The following is a 25,711-nucleotide window of genomic DNA, read 5'->3' on the forward strand; positions in this document are numbered from 1 at the left end:
TTACTTATTTGCGCTTACATTTCTTTATTTTTCAGTTTTGCCTTTTTCTAAGCAACAGCTGTGTTGTGGTTATTTCGATGTAACCACCTACCTTTGTGGGTAAAAAATTATACGGCTACTTTCGCGGGTAGAATACCAAAATGGTGTAAAAGTTGCCACATGATTTCGTTAACGTGGTGAAGAATGTTTTTGCCACACTAGAATCGGGGCGTTAGTTGCGATTTACGGAGGTGTAAAGTGATAGCTTATCGTCAAGTTATCGGTTTGATTTCGCTTCGATATTTTTTGATAATGATTCGATAGCTATTTGATAAATGATCAGTAATTTTTTGATATCAAATCGATGCTTGTTTGGTAACAAATCGATAACTTTTCGAAAAAAGTCGATAACATTTCTATTGTAACTTGTTAATGCGACGGTAACGATTTCCGATAGCAAGTTGATATTTTTTCGGTATTAAATCGATAACTTTCTGATAAAAATCATTAACTTTTCGAAAATAAATCGATAACTTTTCACAACAAATCTTTAACACAACGATAACAAATTGGTAACATTTCGATAGAAAATCGATGATTTTCTGATAAAATATAGATGACTTTTCGACAAACAATCGATAAATTTTTTAGAACAAATATATAACTTTTCGAATAAAAGTCGACACCTTTTCGATAAAAACTTCTTAACACGACGGCACCAAATCTGTAAGTAAAATTCCGATAACACATCGATAACTTTAGAAATCAAATCTTTAAATTGTTGTTAAAAAGCCGATAAATTTCGAAAGAAAAGTAAATAAATTTTCGATGACATATCGACAACCTTTTGCAATAAATCGATAACTATTTCGTAACAAATCGATAACTATTTCATTACAAATCGATACATTTTCTGCAAAAACTTGTTAACATGACCATAAGGAAACGAAATAATAAAGAAGAAAAATTCCGATTGCAACCATTCGATATCAAATCGATAACTTATTGATAAGAAATTGTCATACTTTCAAAAAAAATCGATAACTTTTCGATCACAAATTGTTAACACGACGATAATAAATTTAAATATATCGATTACTTTTTTTAATAAATCGATAACTTTCCAAATTGATAACATGCCGATGAAATATTGGCAGCTTCCTGATAACAAATCAATAGCAAGTCAATAGCTTTTCGATAAATAATCGATAACTTTTTTAAGCCAAATCGATAACTTTTCGAATAAAAGTCGACATCTTTTCGACAACAACTTGTCAACACGACGGTAACAAATATGTAAGTAAAATTCCGATTGCAAATCGATAACTTTTAGATATCAAATCGTTAACTTGTTGTTAACAAGTCGATAAACCTTCGAAAGAAAAGTAATAAATCGATAACTATTTCGTAACAAATCGATAACTATTCGAAAAATTTCATAACTTTTCTGCAAAAACTCGTTAAATTGGCGATAATGAAATGAAATAACAAATAAGTAAAATTCCGATTGCAATTTTTCGATACGAAATCGATAACTTTTTGATAAAAAAATAGATAAGTTTTCAAATAACATCGATAACTTTTCGACCACAAATTATCATATACAAATATTGATTACTTTTTTCAATAAATCGATCACTTTTCCAAATCGATAACATGTGGATGAAATATTGGTAGCCTCTTGACAACAAATAGATAGCAAGTCAGTAGCTTTTCGATAATATTTAACAACAATCAACCGAAAAGCTTAGCTTATGCCGTCTGGCAAAACTGTCGTTGCTGTTGTGACAGTGTTTACTATTTTGTGCCAACTTGTCGCTGTTCTTCTGCAGAATTTATTTGTTAGGGGAGAGAACTAAAGGGTATTTACCACATAAATTCTAAAAACTATGTATATAGTTTCAAAAGGACTTTCTTAATAACAAAAGGATTTGTGTCAAATAATCTATTAAAGTGTTCACTGGGCCGCGTTCGTCCAGCTGCTAAGTCTCATGCTACTAAATCTCATTACGTTATTAGGTTTTTTTTTACTACTATGCGAGTATATGCTGATTCAATGGTCTAAGCACCATGACTCCAACAGCCACAAATTTTCACACTTTTTCTAAGGATTTTTTATCAGTGATTCGTGGCAGAGTCGAAGAGAATAAGCCTAAATTTTCTATGTGCAATTGGCACAAAAGGCAGCACTTTGGTAATTACTCAAACCAATTGGTTAGATTATTATATGTACCTGTTATTCCTTAAGCAAAGCATTATTTATTGCGCTCACATTGGTATACAAAACATCCCTAAAATTCGGTCCGTCCCTGATATTCGTTGCAGCCTAACACTCGCAGCAGAAATTTGAGACCGCTTGTTTCCAACCCTCCTGGCCACAACTCTCACACCCGTCATTAAAAAGGACTTCCTTTCTTGAAGATCCGTTTACAATATATCTGCTTGCATGATACTAGCTGAGTTTGGGAGACGGAGGAATAGTTCCATTTTTAGCTGTAAGGAGAAGACATTTACACCGCAGCTTCTGTTACCCCTACACAGCCTTTGTGAATAATAAGCCTAAATTTTCTATATGCGACCCTGTTATGTACATATATCCAAGTTATCACCTGCTAGTGAAAAGAGCTCAAACAACTTGAAATACCAATGAGTACATTCCAGTCACCTTAACAAATTTATTGTAAAAATACCTCATGTTGATGACATTTCTGCAAGATTGCATAGTTCTTTGGATTTAAGCATTGTCCGCGCGCAGTTTATCCATTTTAATTAACGTATCGATGAAGCATGAACCCATTCTCTTGGAAAGTCAAATTCAGGATTAAAGATTGCAGTTAGTCGTACCAATGTTCAGGTTAATTGATGTTCGCATACATTGATGGATGGATGGAAGGATAGATGTTTGAATGTGCAAAATGGAAGAATCCATAGTCGCACGGAAAATGAATGACTATTTTTTTGTAAAATGTTTTTTTTTTTTTTCATATCTTTGTAGGCTTGAACAACTACGCATGACAATGTTAAAGCAACGTTCATTAAAAAAAAGATTGATGCTTATCAAATCGTATAAAAACAAAGCAAAATAACTAAAGGAAATGAGGCATTCTAATAAGTGGGACATACGAATTGAAAAAACACACTGAAATGTGTCGAGAGAAATATATCAATGTACATATGTAATAGGTTTTGAACCCACACAGCTACTTTGCAATAAATTATCCAATATATAAGTACATCAAGCAAGCAAAACTTTTTTCTTTCATTTCATAAAATAAACAATTTGCCGCACACATCACATCAACTTCAATCACATCACATTAAGCTCTTACAAACTGTTAGCCATTCAAGTGTCAAATAAACTTTGCTAGCGGCAATACTATAACGGTAGTTAGGGTCTGTGTTTAAGTGCTTGAAAATGGTAAATATTTGTTATAATTTCGTTTATGTTAGTACACACATACGTACATATATATAAAAGGTATTTGTGTTTGTGCTACTTAGCAGCAGGTCACATCCCACACATCTCCCATGCGCACTCATTAATGAAATATTCAATTTGATTGTTTTCGTGCTTGTCAACAACTTTACGTTTGGACATGCCATGTTTACGCTTGGGCGTGAGGAATATTACCATATGTATGTGTATGGTGTTTGATGTGGCTCACTCAGCTAGCTTGACCACATCGAATTACTCATTCGCACGCGCCTCATCTAAGTGCATTAGCGCTGGTTAGTGACTGTTTACATAAAAGGGCGCCTTACCTGAGGTAACTTATCGCAAATATTATGACTGCTATATTTCTAACATGCTAAATTAGGTTTGAGATTTTTCTAGTTCCACAACGCAGCAACATGCCAAATTCTTGATATTAGCGATTACGACGTCCCTTAATTTTGACTGACGTAAATATTTCTGAAAAGCATACAACATTTGTACCTAAGTACGAACACATCAGCAACTGCCTTCATAGTGCGTCCTCATAGCAAAATCCTCAAGTCGCTAGGAGCTTACCGCAGTCCATGCACTTTGGGGAAGAGCAAAGCAGATAACTTATATAGCAACACGGAGTAACTCCCTCACTCAAATGGATAAACTGAAGTCCCCGTAAACTCTATGAAGAGATTCGGCTGCACATAAAGCTGCCAGTTGATACAAAAAGGTGCCTGCGCTCGCAACCATAACAAGGGAGAGTCGTGGCCCCCTTTCAGTATTCACATATTTTGAAATGCACTACTAAAACCGCATGTATAACCATTGAGAGATTTTTTCAGTTAAAACTCATCTGCCTTGCAGATGCCGTTCGGAGTCGGCATGAAACAAGTAGGCCCCGTCTCCCCAATTTGTAGAAAAAATTAAAAGGAGCACAACGCAAGTTGTAAGAGAAGCTCGTCCTAATACCTCTACGGAGTTTATCGCGCCTTATAAAATTTGTTTTTTTTTTACTCTGAAAGACTACTATAAATTTCAGCGACTGCTTGGAAGGAATAACCGTAACTGACTGACTACGACAGCATCTGCTTCCCATTCCCAATCACGCATACCAATAATAACAATCACAGACCTACGTGTAAACTCTCTGCTTAAGCAGAAGAACACCCATAATACGTGAAGTAGTAGAAAATATATGTGATGTGTCCATGATGCAAACCATTTCTCTGAATTCGAATCACCACTTCAAAACATTTTTCTCAAACTATCATTTTCCGTTTGGAATTCGTTTTGAGAAATTTATGCCACTCAATCCTGCGTATGAGTTCATTTAGAACTGAACTGAGTTTTGGTGATACATGCATATACACGTTTGTATTAACGGCATGTGCAAAATTAAGTTATGCTCATCCGCATAAATTTGTATATATCAAGGAACATCACAGCCACTGCGCGTAGTTTGCTCTCTCATAAACAAGTCTAAGGTCAAGCGATATTATGCTGTGATATGCATAGATGACGCACTTACTTACGTATTTATCTGTACGTAGTACATGGCTAGATGGGCATGTGCTAACAGCATGTGTCAATTCCTACCATAAGCATGTATAGGTACGCATGCTATTGATGTGAATGTTTCGGTCATGCGATCACGCATTTGAGCTTTATTGCATCAGCAATGGATAGCTAATGGCAAGAAAGGTGATAAAGGTCGGCATATGATGTAGTAGTACGATTGCTTGGCTATCCAGCTATAATCGACATAAGCGCAAAAAGGGAAGAAGGAATATACGCATTGATATGATTGTTCGCCTAGCATACCACCTGCAGTTAAAGTACGATACAAAGGGGCTTACGATTTTACAAATATATAATACCACAATAACCACCTATAAATACACTTATTTAAAAAATATTAGGGTTGTCCTTATAAATGAAATAGAAAATATCCTTTTACATCAGCCCTTCAAACCGTAATTCCAAATTGAAATATCACACATAAGTTTTTTTGTTAACTTAAATGTAAATAGATGCGCCTGGTGAAGGACACGACTTGACCATTTCTTATAAAATGTTGTAAAATAAATCTAATCTCAACCAGGAGTTTAAATGTAAACGGAACAGAGGTAAAGTAACCAAACAAAAATAGTAACGACAAGTTAATGTGTTATCGAATTCTTATTGAAACCGAAATTTGGCGAGCTCATACAGTTTATCATTATAACATCTTCTGCAATACTCGCCATCGGCAACACTTACAGGACCATAAATCTTTCGGATAACTTTTCTCTCAAACACTACAAAAGTCATCTCATCTTCTCTCGACAACGTGCATGATTCCAAGCCATACATCAGGACAGGTATGATGAGCAACTTGTCGAGCGCAAGTTTTTTTTCTTCGAGAGAGGATGTTAATTTTCAATTGCTTACTCAGTCCTAAGTAGCATTTGTGGGCAAGAGTTATTCTCTCATTGGGAGATGTAATATCGTGGAGGCTAAATTTTTAGACTGTAAGATCAAAGATCTCTTCCTCGCCCACTTTGACGTTAAAGTCGCCCAGCATGATTTTAATATTATTGGCGAGGGCCGTCATCGCATGTCTTTTATAGTTTCTCAGAGAGGTAGTCCTTGCCATTTTCGCTAGCATCCTCTAGAGGTGCATAAGCACATATAAATGAGATTTTGAAAAAGTTCATCTTAATACAGATCGCGCCGAGATGCTTGTTCGCAGCCGTGTATGATAGTATTATAGCATCCACAATCAACCCACCGCATTGGCTTCGAATTTTGTGTTTTTTCATTCAGCAATTTTAGTAGACGTCGCAAATTCCTATCGCTCTTCAGCCTCACCCCATCCATCGTGCTTCCTGTATGGTTGTGATGCTGGCCTTTGCCTAGAAAAGGACATAAATCAAGCAAAACAGTCGGGCTTCGGTGCCTTCTAGCAAAAGACCTCGGATACTGCAGGTACATGCTCTCAAATCTTGGTCTTTTAAATCGTAGTCCGTGTACGTGTTCCGTGGTCGTCATTCTGCGTCTCCATAGCGCAAACTTTACTTTGACCCCTGTACGACCCATCTCAACCATTTCCAATCGGTTGAAAAATTCATATGTGATATTTTTACCCTAGGCATTGCCGGCGGACGTCGTGGGGTGGTGGTAGCGTGCCCCGCCTACCACAGCAAAGATCCTGGGTTCACGCCCGTGGCAAAGCAACATCAAAATTTTAGAAACAAGTTTTTTAATCAAGATGAAAATTTTTCTAAACGGGGTCGCCACTTCGAGTGTATTTCTGCGATGAAAAGCTTCTCAGTGAAAACTCATCTGCCTTGCAGACCCTGTTCGAAATCTTCATGAAAACAGTAGGTACCGTCCCGTAAGGTTGGAGAAAAAATTAAAAAGGAACACGACGCATATTGGAATAGAAGCTCGTTCTAAAATCCCTTCGGAGGTTAACGCGCCTTACATTTACTTTTTTATATTTTATTACCTGCTTAAGAAAAGAGACTAGAAAATAGTTGTTATAATTTTTTAGAACCATCCTAACAAACACACACCTTGTTGTGTGTCATATTAGCGCTTTTATCAATTGCTCAACACTCATGTGCCCCGGTGACCCTCATTTTTGATTGCTAAACTCTGCTTTGATGCTTTACTGCTTTGCAGCTTATACGACTGTGTAAGTCTTATATGTAGTATGCGTTTATACATATACATATATTTTATGCTCATATGTGTACAAGTGTGTGTGCGTGCCACTGTGCGCTCGTCGAATTAAACAGGGCGTACGTATGCTGAGTTTTAGAGGATCATAAAAAACTTTAATTGTCTCAGTTAAACTTACCGATAATGAACAGTTTTATGACCGCCCTGTTGGAGGCACTTCCGTCATGCCACGTACACGACATTTTATTTTTTTCTTTTTTACTTATATAGCTGCTGCTCCTCTGCGGTTAATTTTTCTTCATGCGCTCGCTGTTGAAATTACATCCGTTTATATGTATGCATGTATGTTGATTTTATTGTCTGTTATGTCGTATATAACCTTATTTGCCGAAAATTATTACAACCACGCACGTTGTACGAATCATCGTCGTATTCACCATTGTTGTTGGTCACTACTGCTTTTAATGTCATTTGTTTGTTAATCTTTCATTTTATTTATGCATTTCCACTATGTTTTTTTTTTTTTCTTTTTTTGTGTTTTTTGTTTTTTTACTTTTGTTGGGTGGTAAGTTGTTTATTGCCTCGCTCTAACTTAATACCTTTTGTTTTGTGATTATTGTTTCCGTTTATATACAAAAAGCGAGCGGCCGTTGACCAGCTGGGGTGCTTACTTAGATCGCGGTCTTAGATATGATGGCTTTTGTTGTGCCACGTTACGCTTTGAAAAGTTTTGTGGATTTTTTGGTGGCAGTTGGATTTGTGTTAGTTCGCGTATATATGTATTTGATTGTGTGTGTAATATGTTAAATTTTTGTTTTATTCCTTAAATTTTTTGTTTATTTTCTTCAAGTTTTATGTTTTTTCTGGCATTTAATATTAATTTCTTTCGATAAAAGCGTTAAGTGATTTGATAATAATTTTTATATAAATGTACATAAATGCTTCATTCTAAATGCAACACTTGTTTCGTTAAAGAATTTTCTGAACTTTTTTATTTTCCAACTACTGATTTTTTAGTATTCATGGTTTTCAGTTTACGTGTATTTTCACATCTTTTTTAAAAATCTTTATTTCAGTTGTCACTTATTCCAGAAGCCCTAGACGTGATATCATTCGGAAGGTCTTCTTGCCTTGCTACTATTTTCACATTTATTTACCTAAAATTAAAAAAATTTAAAATAAATTAACTTATTTAAAGGAAGTTTCAAATGTATTGTGGCGAATGTTGACATCACTAGGCTCTTAGTAAATAACCATGCAACAACAAAAACATGAAGCTGCCCCTCTTATGAATATGTACACACTAAAGTTAGCAACACTTATGTAGCAGGCGACGAAGGGCTATCTCACACACACAAATGTAATCATCAGCCGAAGTTCTTACTCACGCATACACGGGCATATAACTAATTACCAAGCATGAGATTCAAGAGTTCTAGAAGGTGAAGCATCTATACCTTTGGAGAAATATGCGACCGAAGCAACATATAGTATAAAACAAGCGCAAGCTGAGTAATAAGGAATCAGTTTTGATTTGAGCACGCTATTGGTTGTGAAGTATAATTGTGAAATACTACTCCCAAAGTAATCTAAGTAAAGACTAGTTTTCAATAATAAATATTGGAGTGATTTATTGAACAGTTTAGCGATTCGAAAGTTAGCAGAAGGTTTCATATAAGCAGAATTTCACAAAACTCGTTACAGTATGTTAATTTGGAAAAATCTTTCGATTGCTGTACGTTGCCTCATATACACAGTTATGTATGAATGAAAAATCGATATTTGCGGAACTATGTATGCATGCCAGTATAAATGCACGTTCATTTCTTTTTAAGACGTGTAGTTTCTCAAGGATCTTTTTGTAATAATTCTGGAGGCATACAATAGCACTAGGAAAACACGTATGCATATGCGTACGTTTCATACATACGTAAGCACTATCCCTGCATCGACCATTAGGAAATCATTCTCTCCCCAGCGGGTTAGGGGATCGAATATACCCGCGGTAGGTATGCCTGTCGTAAGAGGCGACTAAAATACCAGATTCAAGGGGCTGTGTAGCGCAACCTTTCAGGTTGCCAGCGCAATATATAGCTTCTCCAAACCCAATTGTCAACCTCACCTATCCGCGGCGAATCCTGTTTCACTAACAGACGAGGCTCTGGCGACCCCAAGCTTCTCATGGAACTTGGGGGTATGGAGGGAGGGAATGGCCTGAAGGTTTAATGTGGCCACATAAATCGTTCCCGAGATGGTCGGGCTAGCACCTTAATGGTGCTATGGTACCGGAGCGTACCGGATTTGTATCCGGCAAAGGACCATCACATCGATAACACTCCCCAAAGCCTTCGGGGAGCAACCTTATCGCTACAACAACAACAAAAAATCATTCTACATATGAAATTACAATAAAATTAATATAATATGGACCATTAATATACGCACAATTCTGAAAATTGCCTTCACAACAGTTCAATGACGGCAAATCATCCCGGGCCAAACGGTCGGCGGTCATCATTCGATATATTCTAAGTTTATAACTCCAAGTTGCCCAATCTCTCATTAGTTATTCATATCCTGGATTTCTTTCCGAGGAAAACGAATTGTACATAAATTTCGTTAATACAAATACATTTTTCATGGCAATAAAAAAAAAATCAAGAAGTCTTCAATGCGAAAAATTCAGAAAAGTATTTTTTACAAACAAATGATCATTGTTATAACATCCGTATTTCATGCATGTATTTTCATTGATGTTAGAGAAAAATTACAAAGTTTACAAACGGCGATGGTTACTAGGACATATTTCTGCATTTCACTTCTTCATCAGCTAGCTTTTCGGGAGCTGAATATTGAGCTCGAAATCTTCAACATTCATACTTTATACTAGTGTAAGGGCAGATGCTCTTTATCCACTCAGCCATATGAATGCCCTCCTGCTCTCTTTGCAATTCGTCTCTAAATATTGCCTTTTTGGTGATGGGACCCTTAGCCCCTATGTGATATGGAGTAAAAAGCCTGAAGGGGTAATTATACAAATCAAAAGCCTCCACATACAAAATTAGGCTGAAAGGTCAATAGATCTGCACAAAGGACGCAGTGCTTCCAGGCCTAATAATATCAATAATTGCCTTTTTGTTGCTATTCCTTTATACACCATTAGGTACATACTAATTCTATATGTTTTTAACCCGAATTGTGTCGAATACTTATGGGCGCGCACTATCGAAAGCTTAGTAACATTGGGTTAATATCATTGCTTTTATAAGCAGTACTTCCGTTGTTCACTACTATATCAATATTAATATCTGTATTTAATTAGTAAGACACGCTCCTGTTGCTTTATACAATGGTTTTGTTTTATATTTTCAACTCGGGTACCCATGAATTGTTCATACCTTTTCACTAATACAGCACGCATACCTTTTGTATGAACTAATATATGTTTAATTCAACAAATAGCTATCTTACATACTTTTTCAAGCGTTTAGCATTCATACATATTGTATGAGTGACTTAGGTAAAGGTTGCACAGGAAGCAGTTATCGGCACACAATAAGCTGTCCCGTCAAGGATAAAGTCGTACCTGAAAGAAAGCTAGAGTGTCGGAAGTCAGAAAGCCCATAACAGATGTCACGAAGCCTTATAAAACTTATATAAGATCAGCGTTTTTTTGGTGGGCAATTATAAATTCATGTATGTAGGTATACATTTTATGGAATTAGAAATTTAAATCATACGGGAATTCGGTGATACAAATTACACTTACTTTGACAGCTAATTACTGATAATAGTATGGCTTTAATCACGGTGAGATAAATTTAAACAAAACAAGTAAGAAATATCTAGTGAACAGATCTACATACCTAAACGATTTTTAAGATAAATATAAAATAAACAAGTAAGGAAGGTTAAGTTCGGGTGCAACCGAACATTACATACTCAGTTGAGAGCTATGGTGACGACATAAGGGAAAATAACCATGTAGGAAAATGAACCGAGGGAAACCCTGGAATGTGTATCAAATGAAAGGCATTAAAGAGTATTTTATGAGAGAGTGGGCCATACTTCTATAGGTGGACGCCATTTAGGGATATAGCCATAAAGGTGGATCAGGGTTGACTCTAGAATGCGTTTGTACAATACGGGCATCAAACGAATGGTGTTAATAAGTATTTTAAAAGGGAGTAATCCTTAGTTCCATAGGTGGACGCCGTTTCGAGATATCGCCACAAAGGTGGACCAGGGGTGACCCTAGAATTTGTTTGTACAATACGGACATCAAACGAATGGTGCTAATGAGTATTTTAAAAGGGAGTGGGCCTTAGTTGTATGGGTGACCCCTTTTCGGGATATCGCCATAAACGTGGACCAGGGGTGACTCTAGAATGCATTTGTACGATATGGGCATCAAACAAAAGTTGTTAATGAGTATTTTAAAAGGGAGTGGGCCTTAGTTCTATAGGTGGACGCCGTTTCGAAATATCGCCATAAAGGTGGACCAGGGGTGACTCTAGAATTTGTTTGTACAATATGGGTATCAAAAGAAAGGTGTTAATGAGTATTTTAAAAGGGAGTAATCCTTAGTTCCATAGGTGGACGCTGTTTCGAGATATCGCCATAAAGGTGGGCCAGGGGTGAGTCTAGAATTCGTTTGTGCAATATGGATATCAAACGAAAGGAGTTAATGAGTATTTTAAAAGGGATTGGGCCTTAGTTCTATAGGTGGACGCCTTTTCGAGGTATCGCAATAAAGGTGGACCAGGGGTGACTCTAGACTTTGTTTGTACGATATGGGTATCAAATGAAAGGTGTTAATGAGTATTTTTAAAAGGGAGTGGGCCTTCGTTCTATAGGTGTTCGCCTTTTCGAGATATCGCCATAAAGGTGGATCAGGGGTGACCCTAGAATTCGTTTGTACGATATGGGTATCAAATTAAAGGTATTAATGAGGGTTTTAATAGGAAGTGGCCTTTAGTTGTATATGTGAAGACGTTTTCCAGATATCGACCAAAATATGGACCAGGGTGACCCAGAACATCATCTGTTGGATACCCCTAATTTATTTATATAGGTAATACCTGCCAAGATTTTAAGGGTTTTTTATTTCGCCCTGCAGAACATTTTCATTTTCTTCTACTTAATATGGTAGGTGTCACAACCATTTTATAAAGTTTTTCTAAAGTTATATTTCGCGTCAATAAAACAATCCAATTACCTTACCATGTTTCATCCCTTCTTTCATATTTGGTGTAGAATTATGGCATTTTTTTAATTTTTCGTAATTTTCGATATCGAAAAAGTGGGCGTGCTCATTGTCGGATTTCGTTCATTTTTCATACCAAGATAAAGTGAGTTCAAGTAAGTGCGTGAACTAAGTTCATTAAAGATATGTCGATTTTTGCTCAAGTTATCGTGTTAACGGCCATGCGGAAGGACAGGCGGACGACTATGTATAAAAACTAGGCGTGGCATCAACCGATTTCGCCCATTTTCACAGAAAACAGTTAACGTTATAAAATCTATGCCCCTACCAAATTTCAAAAGGATTGGTTAATTCTTGTTCGACTTATGGCGTTAAAAGTATCCTAGACAAATTAAATGAAAAAGGGCGGAGCCACGCCCATTTTGAAATTTTCTTTTATTTTTGTATTTTGTTGCACCACATCATTACTTGAGTTGAATGTTGACATAATTTACTTATATACTGTAAAGATATTAAATTTTTTGTTAAAATTTTACTTTAAAAACATTTTTTTTAAAAGTGGGCGTGGTCCTTCTCCGATTTTGCTAATTTTTATTAAGCGTATATATAGTAACAGGAGTAACGTTCCTGCCAAATTTCATCATGATATCTTCAACGACTGCCAAATTAAAGCTTGCAAAATTTTAAATTACTTTATTTTGAAAGTGGGCGGTGCCACGCCCATTGTCCAAAATTTTACTAACTTTCTATTCCGCGTCATAAGCTCAACTCACCTACAAAGTTTCGTCGCTTTAGCTGTCTTTTGTAATGAATTATCGTACTTTTTCTGTTTTTCGAAATTTTCGATATCGAAAAAGTGGGCGTGGTTATAGTCCGATATCGTTCATTTTAAATAGCAATTTGAGATGAGTGCTCAGGAACCTACATACCAAATTTCATCAAGATACCTCAAATTTTACTCAAGTTATCGTGTTAACGGACGGACGGACGGACGGACGGACATGGCTCAATCAAATTTTTTTTCGATCCTGATTATTTTGATATATGGAAGTCTATATCTATCTCGATTACTTTATATATGTACAACCAACCGTTATCCAATCAAACTTAATATACTCTGTGAGCTCTGCTCAACTGAGTATAAAAATAGGTAGGTACTCTGTGTGAGGATGCAAAGCTTCACGTTTTTTGTGGTCTGCATGTAAAAACTACGACTACGAATCACGTATTTCAACAATATATGAAGTAAACGTAACTATTTTATGAAACTTGATGAATTTTGAAGCTTCTATCCGTTAAAAAGGGGCAAAAATGACAGTTTGTATGAAGTATATAATATATATACCACCGATCTGTATGATTTTTTCAGACAACAATATATGCTATATACGTAAGCATTCATTGAAATTTGAAGCCTCTAGCTCTTAAAATAGGGCAGTAATTACGAAAAGTTTCTTATCTGAACAATCGATTGTGGGGGATATATACTATATATACGACCGATCTCATCAATTTTTTCAGGCAACAATGTGTGCAATATACGAAAGTATATGGTGAAGTTTGAAGCTTAAATCTGTTAAATTGAGTAAGATATTACAAAAATCCTCTTTTTTCTGAAAAATCGGTTGTATGGAGGATATATGCTATAGTGGTCCGATCCGGCCGGTTCCGACCAATGTCTAATCGGACACCCAAATACACCTGCTCACCAAATTTTATCAAGATATCTCAAAAATTGAGGGACTAGTTTGCATACAAACAGACAGACGGACAGACGGACAGACAGACAGACGGACATGGCCAAATTAACTCAGCTCTTCATTCTGATTATTTCCGTATACTTAATGGTGGGTCTATCTATTTTCCTTTAAGGACTTACAATTTTGGGTTTCGTGACGAAATTAATATACCATTTCATTTTCATGAAAGGTATAATAAATGTTGACAGAAAATAGCATGGATGGTCGCGTGATGTAGGAGTAGTGTGCTGGTGGAGAAGAAACATTAAAACCAATTAAAATTTTTTCTAAACGGAAACGCACTTAGGAAATACTGGGAATAGCAAGTTCTCTGAGTATATTTCTGTCCTAAAAAACTTTTTAGTGAAAATATGACATTCGAAATCCCCATAAAATATCCACACAGTTTTATTAATTGGCAGAAAATATCAAAAGTAACCCAACGCATAGTGGCGGCGCATCTCCGCTGCAATTTGTAGCGAAGTATATCGCTCCATGATAGACATAACTAAATACGCGTTTTTCTGCATTTTTTGGATTAGGCAACGAAGCAAAAAAAGTGGGTCTTGTGTTAAATGAGAATAAGATGAATTACTTGCTGTCATCTAAGAAAGAATGGGTGCATACGGATCATGGCAGTCACTGATAAAAATTCGAGACGGTAGGATTTTGCTTAAAAATTCATGTCGAATTCCTGAAGAAAAAGATATCCTTAGCCGAAATACATGTTGACGATTGTGTATATGATGATGGCATAAGTGATGTTGTTATGGAAGTAGCAAATGTTAGCCTTTGCATAGACGAAAACATTTCCCTGCTTGCTTGCTAATGTAGGGAATACTCAACCTGAGTATGCTGGAGTTCAGAAGTCGTTCGAGGTATGACAACGTACTTCAGGAAGAACAAAAAGAGGACGTGTGGCACCCGGGGCTGCCGCGGTAAAGCTATTGCATATTATTAACTTATGCAATTATAATATTTATGCAACATTTTGTTTTCTTTGCTATTAATTCAAGTTTTGTCTTTGATATTAATTCAAGTTACACTTTTTAAGCAACAAATTTTTAAGAAAACAAATTTTTTACTTTTATTGAATAAATGAGAAGTTAATACTGGTTAAAATTTTTTTATTATTATCTTACAAGATATGTACATACGCAGGTTATTCAGGCATATTTATAATTGAAAATACAGGTTTATGGTAACTGAAATAGGAAACATACATTTGAGACTTGATATCCTCTGCAGGTAACTTTAACATTAATTTTCACTTTAACTTTAACTTTCACTTTAACTTTAACTTTAACATTAACTTTAAATTTAACTTTAATTTTAACATTAATTTTAACTTTAACTATAACTTTAATTTTAACTTTAACTTTAACATTAACTTTAATTTAAACTTTAACTTTAACTTTAACTATACCTTTAACTTTAACTTTAACTTTAACTTTAACTTTAATTTTAACTTTACCTTTAACTTTAACTTTAACTTTAACCTTAACTTTAACTTTAACTTTAACTTTAACTTTAACTTTAACTTTAACTTTAACTTTAACTTTAACTTTAACTTTAACTTTAACTTTAACTTTAACCATTCAAGGTTCGAATCGAGCTCAAGGCCAGAACAATAATTTTTTTCTAATGATAATTATTGTTATTTTTTAATTTTTCTAAATTTGAAAAATTGTATTTTGTTTTTGGAATATTTAGTAGAAAATTTTTCAGACAACCTGCCATAGCTGCGCAGATAGATTCATTTCGAAGGGTGCTAAGCCTTCATCATCAGTATGCTTTAGGCATGCTGTGCTAACCATTTAGCTATACAGCGGTGGTTTGTTTGACTGGCAAATTTGCTACTTCTATTCCTTTTTACCAACTATATTTATTCAGTGTCTTTAACTTTAACTTTAACTTTAACTTTAACTTTTATTTTACCTTTAACTTTACCTTTAACTTTAACTTTATCTTTAACCTTAACTTTAACTTTAACTTTAGCTTTAATTTTAACTTTAATTTTAACTTTAACTTTAGCTTTAACTTTAACTTTAACTTTACCTTTAGTTTTACTTTTAACTTTAACTTTAACTTTAACTTTAACTTTAACTTTAACTTTAACTTTAACTTTAACTTTAACTTTAACTTTAACTTTAACTTTAACTTTAACTTTAACTTTAACTTTAACTTTAACTTTAACTTTAACTTTAACTTTATGATAGAGATCCAATTTTATGTATTTGGCCTGATGCTAACACCGAACCTTTTTTGACAAATATCCGTTACGATTTTTTTTTAAATTAGTCGCCAAGCCCGCGATAAATTCTATGCAATAGCTTAAAAATGTAACATTTCAGTCCAGCTCTTGGAAGTTGTGCAAAATTTGCATTATTTTTTATCTTTTTTTATATAGAAAACATTTTTAGAATATTGCAAAGTTAAAATTTTTTTCATGTCAAAACCATAATTTTAATTACATATTTGATAAATTGAAAAATAATATGTTTTAGGCATTTTTAAAAACAAAGTCCGTATCTTCATATTTCTTTGGATACAATTTGAGAGTTGTTCTGGGGATAATTTCAGGACCAATTTGCGACCATTTCGTGGTGATCTTGGGATAATTTAAGGATGGATGGGGTAAGAGACCGCATATCGCGGTAAAATTAAAGCCCACCGTGAATCGGCTGATTGGACCTTATCAGTGCTGCTTCAGACCTGGTAAATCTACCATCGACCACATTTTCACAATGCCCCAAATCTTGGGAAAAAACCCGCGAAAAAGGATCGACACATATCACCTCTTCGTCGATTTTAAAGCCGTTTTTGGCAACATGAAAAGGAGCTACCTATATGCCGCTATGTCTGAATTTGGTTTCCCCGCAAAACTTCTACGGCTGTGCAAAATGACGTTGAGCAACACCATCAGCTCAGTCAGAATTGGGAAGGACCTCTCCGAGACGTTCGAAACTAAACGAGGTTTCAGACAGCGTGACCCCCTATCGTGCGATTTCTTTAATTTGATACTGGATAAAATTATACTAGCTGCAGAACTTACCCGCTCTGGAACAATATTCTGTAAAAGCATGCAATTATTGGCATATGCTGAAAACATTGATATCATCGGCCTAAACACCCGTGCCGTTAGTTCTGCTTACTCCAAACTGGAAAAAGAAGCGGTAAAGATTGGGTTGATGGTCAATGAGGATAAAACGAAGTACCTGCTGTCATCGAGCAAAGAGACAGCGCATGAGCGCCTTGGCAACCACGCTACTGTTAGCAGCCACAATTTGAAAATAGTGAAACAACAACATCAGCTCTGAAATCCAGCGAAGAATCACTCTTGTCAATAAATGCTACTTTGGACTAGGTAGGCAATTGAAAAGTAAAGTCCTCTCTCGGCAAACAAAAATCATACTCTCCAAGTTACTTATCGTTCCAGTCCTGTTATAAGGTGCAGAAGCATGGACCATGACAACATCAGATGAAACGGCTCTGGCAGTGTTCGAGAGAAAAGTTCTTCGAAAGATTTATGGACCTCGACGTGCTAGCGATGGCGAGTACCCAAGAAGATTTAACGATGAGCTGTACGAGCTATACGCAGACATCAATGTAATCCAGCGAATTAAAACGCAGTGGCTGCGCTGGCTAGGCCATGCTATGCGAATGAAAGATGACGCTCCGGCCAAGAAAGTGTTTCTATCGGAACCCGCCTATGGAAGCAGAGGCAGAGGGTGGCCCCCACTCCGTTGGAAGGACCAGGTGGAAAACGATTTGAACTCCCTTGATATGACCAATTGGCGCCGGTTGGCAGAGAGAAGGAGCGACTGGCGCCTTGTTGGACGGCCATACCCGTTTAAGCGGCTAAGCGCCAATTAAGTAAGTAAGTAAGTATATACATCCTCGAATTTAAGGAGAAATACTCTGAAAGTAATCTCAAAACTAGCGGTGATATAGTATCTCTGAAAAAAAAAAAAACATGCATTGCTAGTATTTCATTGGCTCTTAAAACTGCCACTCCCCGGTACATATTTCGCTTCTTTTCACTAAACAATGTAGTTGCAAAAATCGCCGCATTTTTATTTGTATCCATTGCAAGATGTCAAGATCTCTGTAGGCTAGAAATTGTTGCTCAAAGCCGATTGGCACTCATCACATCACGAGCGTACATTTGATCGTGTGAAGATCAGTTTATTTTAAAGCTAGAAATATATGGGATGACCGCAAGCAAAAAAATTTAAAATAAATAAATGTTAGGCGCGAATAACCGCAGAAGAGATTCTAGGCTGAGCATTCCTTCCAATGTGCATCGTGTTCCTTTTAACTTTTCCTACAGTTTGGCGGGAAAGAACCTACTTGTCTCACGCCGAAATACGACGGGCATCTGCAAGGCAGATGAGTTTTCACTGAAAAATTTTAATGGCAGAAATACACTCGCAGTGCTTGCCAAATCACTGCCGAGGGCCGAATCCGCTTAGAAAAAGTTTTTCTAATTGAAAAAACTTGTTTCTAAAATTTCGATATTAGTTTGCGCGATGCGTGGACCCAGAATCCTCGGTATGGTAGGCGAAGCACACTACCACCTGCAGCCACATTATGGCGGCCGCCAGATGACGACAAATAAGTTTCCATAAATTGTAAAAATTGTCGATTTTTGAAGTTGTTTGAATTTTTTACGAAAATATTGATTTTTCTGCGAAATGGTTTGTATATATTTTCTCACCGAAATTAGAAAGTTCGAAAAACTTTACTTGGGTACACCATTTCTGAGACATACCATTGCAAGATGTCAAGATCTATAAATCGATCAATTTAAGCGGGAGTCATTGGTGCCGTATGTCGTATCGCTGTAGTCGTATCCCTAACGTAATCAGCTGTTAATCGTTGCGACGGTAAACCAAAAACCAATTGGTTGGCTATGATACGGTTACAACCTTAGCGGCACCAATAATCGATTGCATTGATTCTCATAAGGTTGGTCGAATCAGCTGTTATAAGGTTACCGATACGGTTACCGATAAAGCACCAATGTCTGAAGCTTTACTAAAACTTCAACAGAGAAGATATATGTGGTACATACATGGCGTATACGTAATTTTTTTGTTTTGAACATTTCATACAAAATCTACGCGCGAAAATCGAATAATCGTTGATTTACGATTGTTCGAATAAGGGAAATAAATAGACTATTCGAATAATAAAATTCAATTAATAAACGCTCAAATATCTAAAGCCGAATAATCGAATAATCTAGTGGTTCGAATATTTTTAAGAGCCCTACCTTGCATGTTTGCTGTTATCTCGAAATTACGGTATTAATATCATGTATAGCTCACACAACGGAGAGTTAGTGTGATGTGGCCTACGCAGGCCATTTCGATTTATAAACCATACAGATCTGTTAGCTAAAGCTTCTGGAAACTTCATATGCTACGGTTAGTGGCCTGCACAGGCCACCACTGCAATTTTGGTGTAGTCACGTACCGTACTCGGTCTTCTGACTAGTTAGAGTACACGAAATAGCGAATATAACTAGGCTCTGTTAGAAGTTGACATTTTTTTTATTCCCTCGTTCTCAGCGCATTTTCGACAGTTTTACTAGATTTAGTAAAAAAAACACGATAACAGGCGCCGTTATATTAGAATTGAATTTGTTTGTATTTATTACAGGTGCACATTTTCATTGTGTATGACAGATTTTGCTTTATGCAATTATTTTTGTTTGAGCGAAGAAAATTAAGTATTTATTTACAATTGAAATTGTGATCTGTTTTATTCATAAAGTTTTTTGTTTTATATTGTGCCGGAACAGAAATGTCACGTGTCACTTTTAGACGAAGTAAATAGGCCTCTATTTGCTATCGGTAGAAGTAGTAATCGTCTATCAAGTGAGCAATTGCGCCATCATGAGGAAGTGCTGGGCATATTGTGATGAATATTAGCAGTACTAAGGGATACTATCATGTCTAAGCCGATGTTAAGCAGTAACTTGTATGCACATCAATAAATCAATCATTATGTCTACACACATGTACGTACACGCAGTGGAGAAGCAACGCACAACCACATGCATATATCTGAGATACTTCCGAAAGTATGCAATGGTTGTGCAAGTATCGGTCACATATATACGCGCATGGGGTATGAGAGAAGCTATAAAATCATGCATCTGTAGTTACAGCCGAGTAATTTTATAGCTGTTTACTAACTAGTAAGCTCTGGAAATGGAAGCGCCTAGAAATATGTCAAAGGGGAAACCGCACAATATAAAAGCAGCAACAGTAGAGCGCGACAATCAGTTTGATTTAAGACGCTATCTGGCTAGTAATAGTAGTGTTATTCTGAAGTACTTTAATAAAGACCATTTTGCATTATTGAATAGTGGAGTTATTTATTCAACAGTTTAGTGATTCGAACGTTAGCAAAAGCTTGCAAATAAGAGGAATTGCAGTAAATTCGTTACAATATTTATTGCAGCGGAGAATGAGGAAAATGATCCGTATGTCACCGACGACGATGATGATCAGGATTATGTTCCTCTTGATGACGGAAAGCTATTTAATAATGAGAATAACCTTGAGGTCGAAGAATAATTGCCTGAAAACTAAGACATTTATGAAGTTAGATGGGATGAAGTAATCGAACAAGGGCCTAGTGTTTTAAATCTTGAAAGTGGATTTAAACGATTACTAGGCGATAAAAAGCAATACTACGAGTGCAAAACTGAAAATATATTTTGGAAAAAGGAACTGATAGCACCTATAACACGCCATTGGAACCGGTTTACCAGTACCAGACCAGTGGGCGCTGCTCATAGATTTCTGCCGAATCAAGTGACTATTTTTCGTGATATAATGTCTCCTGAAATAGTGGTTATAATTGTCCGTCAGATGAGTTGGCAAGCAGAAGAAGTGATCAAGGCCTGGAATGAGGCTAATCTAACATATAAGCCAAAAAGAGTGAAAGCGTACAGACGAAATGGAAATGTATGCTTGGTTTTGATTGCTATTATATTATACGGAATAAAAATTTGGTGGGTCTGCGATGCCTCAACGAACTTCTGTTTGTTTTTAATTAGCATTACACTTATATTGATTACAGACATAATTTTCACACCACCCTGTAAACAAAGCACGTTAGTTATGTTCTTAGCAGATTATTAGTTTTAATTTAGTTTTAGTATATAATATAATATGAAATATGGCAATACGGATCGCAAACGAAAGGCCTTTACATCGTCATTCTAGAAAAATAATATTTAGTAGGGTTGCTACTTTATATTAGATATTACGTATGGTTATCTTCTTCCACAACCACAAAAGATTAACATATTTCGATAATATTTTATAACATGCTTTTATTACTCAGGTTTTGTTATTTAAGTCGCTTTAAAAATGTAGCTAATTTTTACGTAAGTTATAAAAATATACCCATATACATATATGCAAACATACGCCTATCTTTAAAAATATTTAAATACGTAAATGAATACGATTTAATTAAATCAATTTATATTCAGTCACACCAAAGCGCCCATGCCACACACCCACTTTTGCACAGTATTGAGCATTTGTAATATGCGAGTGTGTGTATGTGTTCGTATATGAATATAATCTGCAGCGAATTCGGGTACAAGGTGGATTATTGCGAAAAGTTTTGGTACTTAAAAGATTTTATAGTAGGTACTTTTGTGAAAGAGCCTAGCTCGATGTGACTTAAGTGGCTAAAAAATGCCACACATTCACGATATATATAATAGTACAAAAACATGAATAAAATAAACCCTACTCAAAAATATTTCTTTTATTCATATTGGCATATTTGGTTAATAGAAATAAACTTGGTGTTCAATTAAAAACCAAACAGTTACACAGAAACATGTCCGTACCAACTGAAAGGACGGGTACCGCTGCGTATACGTAACATTTTTTCAACATGTGGTTGGGAAGATGCAAGGGCTAGCATGCCTGGGAGTGTTATTCGTAGTGAGAAGCTAGGCTCAGAAAGATTAATCGTAATTTTTCACCTGATGCCTCTTCAAGTGCTCGTGCCGTGGGGATTGGCAACGAAAGCGGTTCTACGCCCAAGAAAATACTACATGTCGAAGTCAACCAAATACCGACAAGAAACGATATAAGGTTTCGGGAAAAGGGGACGATTACGTCATCATAACTGACCTAATGTTCGACACCGACCATAACAAGGCGTTTTTGTACTTCCAGGTGCAGAAGATAAGATGTCATTCAAGATGCGAACGGAAGGAAGGCTTAGAGAGCGGTAGGTGCATAACAACCTACAAAGGTCCCTCGAAAATGCAAAAGGGGACGGGAGCAGGAACGTACTCAAAGCATATGTAGGTGAATCAATCGTACTGAATTCTCAACACTTGCATAACTGGCACGCACAGATCTATACCATAGAGAGCGTAGCCAAACTGCGCCATTATAGTACGGCCTCAGAAACCAATGTAACAATCTTTGTCGACAGTCAGGTCGCCTTAAACGTATAAGAGTCCAACGTGTAAAACTGGATATTTTTCGGAGGTGTCCAGCTTCGCTCGCCTCCATAAGGCACTACAATGTATCTTTTTGCAGCACAGTGATATAAAGACAATGAATTTGCAAATGATATGGTCAGTAAAAGTTTTGAAATGGACCAACGCGAATTGGGAAGCTCCATGCAATGGCCGCTGGGTTTTCTCCCGAGGAAAATCGTGGAACATAAGATAAGGGCAATGGCTTTGCGGAAAGTCAACTGGATCTCAAAATGATGTATATTGAAAAAATTTTCCATCGTCCCTTTTCAAATTTGGTTTTGAGACAAACCGGTTTCGGCGTTGTGCCAAAACCAGTGTCGATTTTCTCCAAATCTTTAGGACCATGTTTGTTTAGACACCGAACTATCTTCCTTTTCAAACTTAACCAAGGATAAAGAGGTTTCAAATTTGGGCGGCAATGTCAACCCAAGCACGAATGGACTGACACTCTTTGCTAACAGGTCCGATAATTAAATTTCGAATGTCCTCGCTGGATGCAACTGAATTCTTCCTCGCTACGAAAGTAAAATACCTTGGCGTCGATATAGACAACAAGCTAAGCTGAATAGTAAATATCGACAGAATATAAGTCATACATTGTAACTACTTGCGTAGGAGAATAGTTAGCAGGAACTGGGGCCAAAAGCTTATGATGTGGCTCTAGGTAGCGACAATAAGGCCCATCTTAGCGTACCGGGCGTACTGGACAAATAATAAAGCATCAAGAAATTAAACAAGAAACAGCAGGTGGGTGTATTAGAAGCACTTAGGTCTATTCCACCGGAGGCGCCAAAAGAGATTCTTAAATAGCTGCCATTGAACTCTCGCATAGGATTGACAGTTACTAACTCACCCATCGCACTTAGGGGGGGTATAGAATCTGGAGTGAAAAGATGTATGACCACAGCGGTATCCAAGGAATGCTTCCTAATATGGACGCAGAAACCGATTACCTATCACCCACGTTGAACTTGAAAAATGTATCAAGGTAAGGTTTCCTTCAAGATCGGATTGGTCAGTCGACAATGTTTACAAGAGGGAGTTACCTCACTCTACATTGACAGGTCCAAATGACCTGCGGTGTCGGTGCTGAGATTCTCACCGAACAGCTAAAAGTGCCATGCGAATTCCAAACTGAGCTAGTATCTTCCGAACTGAGATTAAATTATATAGAGAGTCTGTTTTTTGTGTTAGATAATCGGATAAGCGACAGTGAGAGGCGCATATACTAGGACACACAAAAAGCATTAGATATACAAAATACGTCCTCAAAGGCCATTCAAAACTGAAGGATGGAGATATGCGAAGCAGCAAACCTTGCAATCCCACGTGGTTTCGGAACTATCTTTTAATTCTAAGTGAGACCATTTCTTGCTCATTTTGTTACCCGGACATAAGAACATTGATTGCAATGAAACTGCGGATGAATTGACGAAAGCCGGTGCATCATTAGAGAACTTCTAAGCATCAATAAAGATTGACATGACCTGCCTACAACTAGAAAAAAGCAGAGTCTCTACCGAATGTACCTAGAAAAGATATATTTAGAATCACAGCCACCATTGCGCAACAATGAGAAAATAGGAGTCCTTTTAAATACAGGTGCACGAGCTGTAGTGTGGATGGGTTTAAGGAGACAGTCACCCAATTCATCTGCCAGTTCTGAATTCTAGGCAGTTTTGTGCTGCCTGACCGAGGTGCACCTAGAGCGATACTTGGGTCCAGTATCTGCGATCTGGCAGCACAGCGACCAACAAACCAAGTACATCGGACATAAATAACAAATTATTAAATATGTCAAACTTAACACAATAAAAACTGTAAAATTATGATGTGCATTTCCTTGTCAGCCAATTTTTGGTAGGAAGTTCTAGCAAAAAGCTTTCCCAACCAGCCCATTCAAGTGGAACAAACCTTTTCGAACATACTGTAATTTATATACATGAATATTTAAATACGTAAATAAACATACTTTAAAAGACCAGTATAATTTAATCAATTTGTAGGCACTCATAGGTTCACCCTCCATCCATTCCATACACCGACATAATGCATACTACGATTTTTATGTACGCACATACATACATATTATTAAATCGCTGCAACAATGTCCTTCATTTAAGCAACGTAACGAATTAAGTTTTCAATTGAAATCAGCATATTAATTGAACATAATGACCACAACAAGTGACAAATTAAATGAATCAATGAATAAATGAGATCAAAAGAAAATAAGTAAAAAGTAAGCAGTAATATAAAAAAAAAATTATTCAACAATCTACCAAAAAAGTAGTAAAAAATAATGATCATAATGAAGCAACACAATGCTCCCTAATAGCACCAATAACATAAAGATATAAATATATATATGTATACAATTTTTTTTATACTTAGGGCAGTTAAACAACAACGGTTTTGTAACGCAAATTTGTCATAAAGATAGAACGGTATACGGCTGAGCCATGAGGATCTTTTGAGGAGTAGAGTAGTGGAGAGGTACTGAGAAAAATAGAGATAGAAGACCATCATGTGGAGATTGCTGTTAAATGGCATTGCTCCTTGTCACACATGCCTTGCTCCTGAAGCTGAATGGAAAACGGAAAGGATGATTCAATCAGCTGAAATGTCAAGATGGCTGCGGAATTGCTTAAAACCTAATTGCAGGTTTCCCATAGGCACTAATGAGTGTATGCAACAGACGGCATCATATAATTTTGACAATATTTCAGCATTCACAATAACTATAACTGGTTAATTCTGCATGGCTAACAACGAAATAAGTCATTTTAAAAGGTTTGGTTTCCCAGCAAAACTTATACGGCTGTGCAAAATGACGCTGAGCAACACCATCAGCTCAGTTAGAATTGGGAAGTACCTCTCCGAGCCGTTCGAAACTAAACGAGGCTTCAGACAGGGTGACCCTTCGTGCGATTTCTTTAATTTGATGCTGGAGAAAATTATACTAGCTGCAGAACTTAACCGCACTGAAACAATATGCTATAAAAGCGTGCAATTACTGGCATATGCTGATGACATTGATATCATCGGCCTAAACACCCGCGCTGTTAGTTCTGCTTACTTCAAGCTGGAAAAAGAAGCGGTAAAGATGGGTTTGATGTTGAATGAGGACAAAACGAAGTACCTGCTGTCATCGAGCA

The 25,711-nt window shown here is 36.4% G+C and overlaps 1 protein-coding gene across 4 annotated transcripts in view; it reads right to left on the bottom strand.

The window, feature by feature from the left end:
* The window catches only part of fred (friend of echinoid), an 804,301-nt gene that overhangs the window by 764,283 nt on the left and 14,307 nt on the right, over window positions 1-25,711 (bottom strand). For all 4 annotated transcript variants that reach the window (XM_067767197.1, XM_067767196.1, XM_067767195.1 and 1 more), the window contains exon 2: window positions 7,254-8,232. In XM_067767197.1, coding sequence (XP_067623298.1) covers window positions 7,254-7,317 — 64 coding nt within the window. In that variant the 5' untranslated portion in view covers window positions 7,318-8,232. The remainder of the gene's footprint in view (window positions 1-7,253; window positions 8,233-25,711) is intronic.

The sequence above is a fragment of the Eurosta solidaginis genome, chromosome 2 (assembly GCF_040869045.1).
Source record: "Eurosta solidaginis isolate ZX-2024a chromosome 2, ASM4086904v1, whole genome shotgun sequence".
Classification (NCBI taxonomy): Eukaryota; Metazoa; Arthropoda; class Insecta; order Diptera; family Tephritidae; genus Eurosta; species Eurosta solidaginis.